Source organism: Cariama cristata, unplaced genomic scaffold, assembly GCF_000690535.1.
Source record: "Cariama cristata isolate BGI_N322 unplaced genomic scaffold, ASM69053v1 scaffold15326, whole genome shotgun sequence".
Taxonomy (NCBI): Eukaryota; Metazoa; Chordata; class Aves; order Cariamiformes; family Cariamidae; genus Cariama; species Cariama cristata.
Window position 1 is genome coordinate 15368 of NW_009620518.1, and position 9885 is coordinate 25252.

General features: G+C 37.1%; 1 protein-coding gene across 1 annotated transcript; it reads left to right on the plus strand.

The window, feature by feature from the left end:
- Nucleotides 1-4278: 4278 nt before the first annotated feature.
- On the plus strand, nucleotides 4279-9531 carry AUH (AU RNA binding protein/enoyl-CoA hydratase; the record flags this gene model as incomplete). The annotated part of the gene is made up of 4 exons (XM_009701641.1): nucleotides 4279-4466; nucleotides 6162-6212; nucleotides 8024-8071; nucleotides 8950-9531. Coding segments are annotated over 4 exons (365 nt in total), but the record flags the coding sequence as incomplete, so codon positions are not given.
- Between the last annotated feature and the right edge of the window lie 354 nt (nucleotides 9532-9885).

The window sequence follows — 9885 nt, forward strand, 5'->3', positions numbered from 1 at the left end:
TACAAAATCAACTATTTGTTAAAGAAAAACAATACTGTTTAACAATTTTCGTACCAGAACTTAGCAGTCCTGTATTTACTGTGTCTTTTCACATGAACTAGTGTCATCTAAAAGTGCTGTTTACAATTATTACAACATCAAATATATACCATCTCAGATAAGAACGCATTTACATTGCAACTGTATGTCAAATACTTTTATCAACACAGTGAGTAATACCAGATCACTTGTCCTTGAAATAAATGTCATTAGATTTGTGAAGATGAAACAACTGTTCTTCCATCAAATTCTGCTCTACATTTAGATGAAATGCCTTGGTTAAGTACTGTCTTTGAAGACTGGGTGTTACTTCCTTTAGCTCTGATTGTAGTTGGCAGGCATTATGTGTTCTTTGTGTATTACCAAAACAGAACATCTATCTGCAGTGTACTCTCTGTCTTTTCTTCATAAATGGATGTAAGTCTGGTGTGTGGATGTATTTTGATGTGTTGTTTGCATTTGATTAATTGGGTCTTACTGCTTTTGTGTGTGCATATATCTTATTCCTACTACTGAATATATATGATTGATGCACTGAACTATTGGCTTCTGTTCTGTGAGTATTAATCAAAGAATATGCGCCTCTGCTTAATGGCTTGCAGTGTAGGAGGCAGCCAAATAACACAGACTATAGTCTGCTTTTTTTGCTCTTTAATCATTATTGTGTAAGACACTGGCGAGAACACTTTTTTCATCTATAAACACTGTTTCATGCTTAAACATATCCATTGTTTGGTCAAAGTTATGAAATATTGTTGCTCAATGAAATTTTGTTTTCAACATTTCCTGGTAAAAGCAGTAATAGAAGAAATAAAACAGTAAAGGAAGTGGAGATAATTAAGCAGAAAAAAATACTAGACATAGCAAGCAAGGAAGAATCAGAAGATGTGGAGTCAGTAAATTCAGCCTCATATGGTTTCAGGTCTTAGGATTTGGACGAGTAGTTTTCTTTAATCAAAAACCCAACCTGATGCTTTTCTAGATTCCATTACTATGGTGAAAGGGATAATTTATGACTAAGCTATTCTTAAAGAGAATCAGAGAGATATTTGCTATGTTCTGATGTACATTTAAAATGTGTGTAAGGATGGACATTGATTAGGGTGTGACAGCTTCTTTGGGTGAGAAATTAAAAGAAGTGTTCAGTATTTGAAACAAAAAAGCCAGTAAGTGTTTGTTTGTGGTGACCGTGGTACAGCTCAGTATCAGAAGCAGGATGTTTGAAAACACAGCTCACGTTTTTATGGTGTGTAGTTCTGATATAAAGGTTGATAGCTACAGCTTTTGTCATTCTCTGTGAATCTTACCAGTCAGGCAGCCAGGACTAATAGGAAGGCTTAGGCTTCAGGGTTTGTAGTATTTTACAAGAAGTCTTATTTTAGTCTTACCACCACCACCACCCCCGCCCGTTTCATGAAAACACCCTAGAGTAGGGGCTTTCTCTAAATTTCCCCCTTGCACTAACACTGGCTTAGCTGTACAACTAGCAGAATTGGCAGAATTTATTGAACAGGACTTCCTCTTGCTGTTGCCTGTTGCCCTTGACTATTAGGACAGTCTTGCTAAAATCCTCTCAGATTGGTAGGAGAGAATATTACGTTACATGTGTTTACTAATTTTGTTGTTCTAACTGTTTTAACTGTTATGAGTCTAAGCATTTTTTTAATTCCTCCAGTTTCAGCCCAGAAAATGCATCCTAGTTTTTGTTATAGGTCTGATTTTGTAATATTCTAGAAAGGCATAAAGCAGAAATCCCCCAAACCTGCATTTTTGTATGATGTAATGTGTTCAATGGCAGGTCTGTTTTTATGGAAGGGAATACAGTAGTACTGAAGCTTGTGATTCATAAAAAACAATAGTTGAAAGCTGAATCATTGAATCACAAAAACTTTTTGTTTCTTTCCAGTTTATTTGTCTCAGAGATGTATTTAAAGTATTTTCAGGAAACATCAGAAAGAGAACTGGATGGCTTCAATAAAATATTGGCGTAGTAATTCCATTATCCAGTGGACATTAATCTATTTTATATTAGTTGAACGCGCATTCATCCAGTGTTGTACCACCTCCATTTGAATACCTCCTATAAATATTCCTCTTGCATATATACATATATTTTTATTTGAATATATTAGCATGATCTTGCAGAAATAGCTGTTTGGAAAGAAACTTTTACTTACAGACTGTCTATATAAATCGAATACTTGTTTCAGATCCATGTCAAAATGGTAGACCTTGAATATTTTCAAAATCCTTTCTCCTGCATAAAGGCTATTTCTACTGTTTTAATTTGTACAAACATAAGCTTCTGTGATTTGAATCTGCTTCTTCAGTTTTGATAATGATTAGTCCTACGTTCTTGTTGTTTGTCAGTTCTGGAAAGTTAATTGTTAGTCCAACTAAGCAATCTTCACATGTCTGGTTAATGTAGTTACTGCTTCTTGAACTTCTGAAAATGCTGACCTGCCAAAGAAGTTTTTAACATAGTAAGAAAAGCTAGCTGAAGTTAGCTGCCTTTCTCTGCTGATCTACACCTGCCATTCACAGAATCACAGAATCAATGAGGTTGGAAGAGACCTCTGGGATCATGGAGTCCAACCTTTGCCCTAACACCACCATGCCAACTAAGTGCCACGTCCAGTCTTTTCTTAAACACCTCTAGGGAAGGTGACTCCACCACCTCCCTGGGCAGCCCATTCCAATGCTTAACGTCCCTTTCTGAGAAGAAATACCTCCTCATTTCTAGCTTGAACTTGCCCTGGAGCACTTTCAGACTATGCCCTCTTGTCCTGTCACTAGTTGCCTGGGAGAAGAGACCAATCCCCTCCTCGCTACACCCTCCTTTCAGGTAGTTGTAGAGGGTGATCAGGTCTCCCCTCAGCCTCCTCTTCTCCAGACTAAACAATCCCAGCTCCCTCTGCCACTCCCCATCAGACTTGTGCTCCAGGCCCTTCACCACCTTCGTTGCCCTTCTCTGAACATGCTCCAGCGCCTCAAGGTCTTTCTTGTAGTGAGGGGCCTAAAGATGGACACGGTACTCGAGATGCGGCCTCACCAGCGCAGAGCACAAAGGGATGATCACTGCCCTAGTCCTGCTGGCCACGCTATTCCTGATACAGGCCAGGATGCTGTTGGCCTTCTTGGCTGCCTGGGGACACTGCTGCCTCATGTTCAGCCAACTGTCGACCAACACCCCCAGGTCCTTTTCTGCCAGGCAGCTTTCCAGCCACTCCTCCCCAAGCCTGTAGAGTTACATGAGGTTGTTGTGAACCAGGTGTAAGACTTGGCACTTGGTCTTGTGGAATCTCATACAGTTGGTCTCGGCCCATCGATCCAGCCTGTCCAGATCCCTCTGTAGAGCCTTCCTACCCTGTAGCAGATCAACACTCCCACCCAGCTCGGTGTCATCTGCAAATTTACTGAGGGTGCCCTCAATCCCCACATCCAGATCATCAATGAAGATGTTAAACAGAACTGGCCCCAACACTGAGCCCTGGGGAACACCACTAGTGACTGACTGCCAACTGGATTTAGCTCCATTGACCACAACTCTCTAGGCTCAGCCATCCAGCCAGTTTTTTACTCATCAAAGAGTCCACCTATCTAAGCCGCAAGCGACCAGTTTATTTAGGAGGATGCTGTGAGAGACCATGTCATTGCCCTTCCCTAGTTTTTGTAATCAAGCTTAAAGATTTCGACAATAATATGGAAGTAAGAAGAGACAAAACCATGGCTTTTTAAAGACCTTGTCTAGTGGTTTTAGTTTAGTTTACATACAAATATTGTCCTTAACATATGCAAATTTTGTCATGGACTACAGTCTTATTAGAGTATATATTCTTTTTGAGTATAGTTCTTCAGAAGTGTTCATATTGTGGTGATTAATACAAAAATATATGGATTGTTCAAAAGAAGCAGAGTTTTTGGTTATGGTAGTTTTCCTTCAGCTTTTGGCTGATATGAATAAGGTAACTTGTCTGTAATTGAACAAAATCTCTATTAATATTACGTGTTTTCTGTTATTTACATGTCTTTCTAAGAAACAGAGCAGTTGATTTCATTTTAGATGTTTCAAAACTGAAGAAGGCATTTAGGAATGCCTTTGATAGTTTAACTTATCTATGTTCATATAATTATTTATGGAATTAAAAATTAAAATATTTGAACTGCACAAGACATCTACATTTGTGGTGTAAATGGGTGGGAAACTAATACTTGCATTTTGTATTTTTCCAAACTTAGGAGGGACACAGAGATTACCTCGCACAATTGGAGTGTCTTTGGCAAAAGAACTGATCTTCTCTGCACGTGTTGTAGATGGTGAGGAAGCAAAATCAATAGGATTGATTAGCCATGTGGTAGAACAAAATGAAGCAGGGGATGCTGCATACAGAAGAGCATTAGCTCTGGCAAGAGAATTTTTACCTCAGGTAAACCAAATTATTTTGATTTTAGTTTGTAGGTTTTACCAAACATTCAAACTGAAAAAGAGCTAGCTGTATTAAGAAAAACTGTTATGAAGTTATGTATTAAAAAGACATTCTGGTTATGTGGAGAACGATCAGATGTTTTGTCTCTTGTGTATTGAGTGGTGTTATTTGGTAATTATTTCATAGTGAAGCAAAAAGACTCGTCAGTCCTCATATCATATGATATGGTCTGTGTTTGTATTGTGTATTTTTGCTTTCAAGTTTTAAGCAAAAAAATACTATACTTTTATAGTACTATACTTTATACTAAAGCAATTATCTCAGGTTATTCTGTTGCTGTTGAACTCTTCAGAAGACAGGCAAGAAGGTCCATGTGAAAGTGGACATATCTCAGTGTAACTCGTATTTTGAAAACATAAAGCTAATGTAATTTCAGTAGTAAAGCAAAATGCATTTATGAGTGGAAAGTTTGCTTTCTGTCCTTGGTGTATAAGCTTGATGAAAGAATTGTGCTCTTATTATCATTCATTCTAAGTGACATCCTGTCTCTGTTTTTCATAAAAGAATTGAAATGGGATTTGCTGGATCCTGTGCTTTAAAAATTTTAGTAAGAAGTTTAAGTATGACCCTTACAGGAGTCTTTGTGTTAGCTGATTGCTACCTGTTCCCCTGTTGCCATAGACTGCAAACTGTTTGTTTAATGTAGGAATGTGAGTTTGGAGCTTCTCATAAACCTGCTTTTCAAGTAAAGGGTACCAGGTAGCAAATTTATAGGAGGTGGAAGAAGAAAATAATTAGTAAACCACTTTATTGGATCACAAGTGTAAAAGCTAAAATTTTTCATTTTCATTGTCACATTTGCATTGTGAAATATGACATTTAACATTAGTTATTTGTGTCTTGAACATCCTCATAGAAAGACAAACATGAAAAATATGGTGAAAATTTTAACATACAGTGATTCTGGAAGGTTGATTTGTATTTGCAACTTCTCATTGGAACCAGCTCAAAAGTATTTGGCTTTTCCCAAAGCAGCAAGCCTCTTCTCTAAAGCAGTGTCTGAACATTCAGAAGCTGATGCTGATGGATGGGCACAGGACTGAGACGATTCCCAAAGATGTCTCGCTGTTTTGCAGCACAGTAGAGGAGGAGGGTGGAAGTCCCTCTGCTCACTGGTGACCTCAGTTCTGCACGGAGGAGTGTCATCACTTGACCAGTGCGGGCTTTGCAGTAGCGTATTTTAAGTTTGAAGCTGCATCTGTTCATTTTATTTCATTATTACATCTTTTCATGTGTCTCCATTGTGTGATAATAAGGACATAAGATTGACTTTGTAAAGCCCTAAAATGATGTCTTTTAAGGTGGCTGTTCTGAGCCTTCTTTTGAAGGGAATTGAGCAAGCTTGACAAAAGTGGACATGCTCAATGCCTTTGAAACATAAACCAAAGACACTGCTTTAATTAGGTTCTTTTGAAAACAATATACTTCCACTTTTTATCAATATTGAAACTATCAGTTTGAAAGCAAATGTTTAATGTAGTGATGTAATTTAGGATATTTGACCTATTTACTATAAACTCAATAAAAGTCCAAAGTCTAGAAGGTCCCAATATAAGCACATTGATGTGCAGACTCTTCACTGCATAAGCTTGTAGATTTTGATGACATGTAAATAAGTTTTTTCTTTCATTTAAGGGACCAGTAGCAATGAGAGTCGCAAAACTGGCCATCAATCAGGGAATGGAGGTAAGGATCTGTACTTTCCATAAGAATAAGCAGAAGTCAGGCTGGCAACAGGTCTACTGTGGTGATTTTTTTTTCTAGAACTGTTTTTAGTTTCTCAGTGTATAGTCTTTCAAAATCTATTTGGTCAAAACTTTTTTAAAAGATGAAATGCAATTTTTTTATGTCTCAGACTCCTGAGACTAGAGTTGGTGCTGATTTCTGTAATGAGGCTTGGTAACCTCATGTCTGTCCAGGAGTAGTGCAGTCTGCTAATTATTAATACTAGAAAGTAAACATAAACTACTGTGAACAAGTTGCATTTTAAATGCTGGGTGGAAAAAAAACTCAAAGTCATACTCTGTCAAGACTGTCAATGCTCACAGTGTTTGGTAACTAATAAAGGCCAAAAGGCGTGTTATTTCTATTTAATAGTTTAATAGAGGTTAGTGTTAAAATTATATCTGGAGTCTGATTTTGTATTTTATTCTGATTGCCACGCCTTCTTGAACACTTTTGACCTGGCTCTAAAGCTCGTTAAAATCCAGCCCTGAACACGGCTGGACATGTGTTTTACTTTAGGCTTGTGAATCATCTTGCTGAGCTCAGCAAGACTGTTCACATTTGAAGTTAAGCATGTGCATAAGCTTTGCTGCACTAGGACACCTTATAGCTCAACCTGGGACAAGGGAAAGGGGATCACACTGCATGCAACATCTGAATCCAAGAAGAAGAACTTAAGAATGGTCCTTTTTTTTCTTAAAAGTGTCAAAAGCAACCAGTGATCTAATTTTTAGCAAACTGTACCATCAGTAAGTTTTGGCCTGAGAACCAAACTCAGATGCTGTTGTGCAAAGAGTGTGTTTATTAGGTTTCTACAGCAAGTAACAATGGAATTCAAGATTCATCTCAGTGGTAACCAAGGTTCAAAATGCTTCAAGCTAAATCATATAGCTACCAGGTACAGTGGACTGAAAGGTCAAAATCATGGTGTTTATAGAATTAGGGACAATAGGGTTAGGAGGACTCTGAATGACCACCTAGTTCAATCTTGAGGCCCCAAGACAAGACCTACTGTATCAAAACCAATCAAACCAGATGTTCATTCAAGCTGTTGTTACAAACCTTCCATGGCAGAGATTTCACAGCTTTCTTTGGTAATCTGTCCCAGAGCTTATCTCCCCTTGACAAATTGCTTGTGGTGCATAGCCATAGTCCTTTCAGTGGGCCTGTGGAGAGCTGGTAAGTTCTCAGCAGCTGATGCTTAAGACAGGTGGAGAAGTAGTGAGCGGAAAATTCGACCTTTTCAGCTATTCAGATGAGCTCACAAAGAAAAAATTATTATTAAAACTAGGTGATGATGCAGGATGGTCATTGTCCTCTTTTTTATTTTAAATCCCTTTAAACTTGAATTTATGTTTAATTTGTGGCATGGCATCATGCTTATATGATATTTCGAAGTTAATGTTTCAGAACAATTTTTAAATAATTAAGCAGTACATTAAATCTTTTCCCTTGTAGTAAATGAAATGATTACAAATGTGCAAATAGCTAATGGTTTTTTGGCCAGATGATTTGTAGTAAAGAACATACATTGTTTTGACAGTGTATTACAGTCTAATTGTGTCACCAAATAAGGAAACTGTTACAGAAATACTAACCACTCTTACCACATGGAAGTGTAGCATTTCTATGTTAAAGTAGCGTAGAAGAACTTTGCAGAAGTGTTTTACTATGTGGCATATAGAAATGCAGCATTTAAGTTAGCTGTCAGGAAATTATATATAATAAATAAAAAAATGTGCTTTTAAAAAACATTGTATTCTTTTCCTCAGGTCGACTTAGTAACAGGTTTAGCAATTGAAGAAGCTTGTTACGCTCAGGTATGTAACTATGATTACATGAGAGAACCCAGAAAAAAGGCTTTGTTGGTGCCTGTTGTGAAACATGCTGAAATTCAACTAGAATTTGCTCTATGATTTCTTCTAAAAATATTTTGGCATTGTATTTAGACCTTCCTTCTACTTACTTTGTTTTTGTAAGGAATTTAAGGAAGTTTTTAATGTAGTTTAGGACACAAATATCTCCCTACCTAGACTGTTATGGTGGAAGTAATGAAGCACTACCAGCTGTATACCTAGCCAGTCATACACTGCCATGCATCTAGTCCAAGAACTGCCTTGCCTTTGCTTTGTTTTGGTTTAACATGAAATAGCATGAAGGGCACTTCAGTAACATATGCCACTAATGGCAAATGTGCTAACCAGCAGAAAATTGAGACAAACTTCTTTGCCAGCGAAACATGAGAATGAGGTATTTGAGTTTGTATGTTCTTGGACTCTGAGACAAGTTTTTGATCATTGAAATAGAAGCATTAGCATTAGATGCTTATTTAAAACATACGGTGACCTGATTAAAAACCTATCCCCCCCCCCCAAAAAAAAAACCAAAAAACCAAACCCAAAACAAAAATCCCAAACCAAACCCACCAAAAACTCAAAAACAAATCCTAAAGAGTTTCTCAGAGTCATCTGTTTGGAGAAAAGATACTCCTCCTTCTCCCAAATTGTTTCTCAGCCTTATATTGTGCCTTAGAAGTGTCTGGTACTTTCCTGTATCTGACTGGACATTTTAGTTTTCCTTTTTCTGTTGTATTATGTGTTGCATGTTGGATGTGTTAAAGAACTAGGATTTGTATGAAACTATTTTTCTTGGTACTGTTTTTGGTGTCAACAATGAATTGTTGATCTGCTCATTGCAGACTATTCCAACAAAGGATAGAATTGAAGGTCTTCTCGCATTTAAGGAGAAGAGGCCTCCTCGCTACAAGGGAGAATAAAAGAAGCTGATGCCTTTAAATATTACAGTGGGATAAAAGTACTGCTTTGAGGACCATTAAGGTGCATTTTGCATCCACACCTGGAATATCACAACCACCAAAGTAAAAGCAAATCATACTGATGTTACAACATTTTGAATGTATCCATACTCGTACTGGGCCCAGACAGAAATGTGTGTCAACTCATGCTCATTACAGTTTCTGAAGGGTGATCTGTGTATTGGCAAGGTCACAGGTTCATGCAGCATTTTTAAAATTTCATATGTATGGAACGTACCATTCCACAATTGAAAAAGCTCTGTAGATTCTTTATATAGACAAAACCTGTATGTGATATTAAGTATAAAACTGCTGTGTCATTTTATCAAAACAGAAGCAACTACTGAACACCAAAAATAAGAAATTGTACCAAATATGCATTAAAATTATTCTGTATATCAGTAGAATTATATTTGAGTATTCTACCTGAATATGTACATTATTAATAAAGCTAAGGGAAATGAAATGATTATTGTTTGGAAAATGTTAAGCTTCATTTGACTTACACTATTCTAGGTAAAATGAAATTAACTTTAGCACGTAATGGCATCCTTTTGATGAAGTCATTGCCATTATATTCATGTAATTGTTTTAAATGAAGTCGTTTTTGAGGCCAGCCTTTAATTATGCATTCTTGTATGTTAAACCTGGCTTTGTCTTGCATTCTTCCAACATACCATCTAAATAGTACTGTCCACTGTGGAGGAACTTTATTTCATTTGCCCCAGTTATTTTAAATTTTTGATTATTGTATTGAAGATCATTGTGCAGGGATGCAACTAGTGCACTGTTAAAGAAACTAGAGTTCTTTTAATCTCC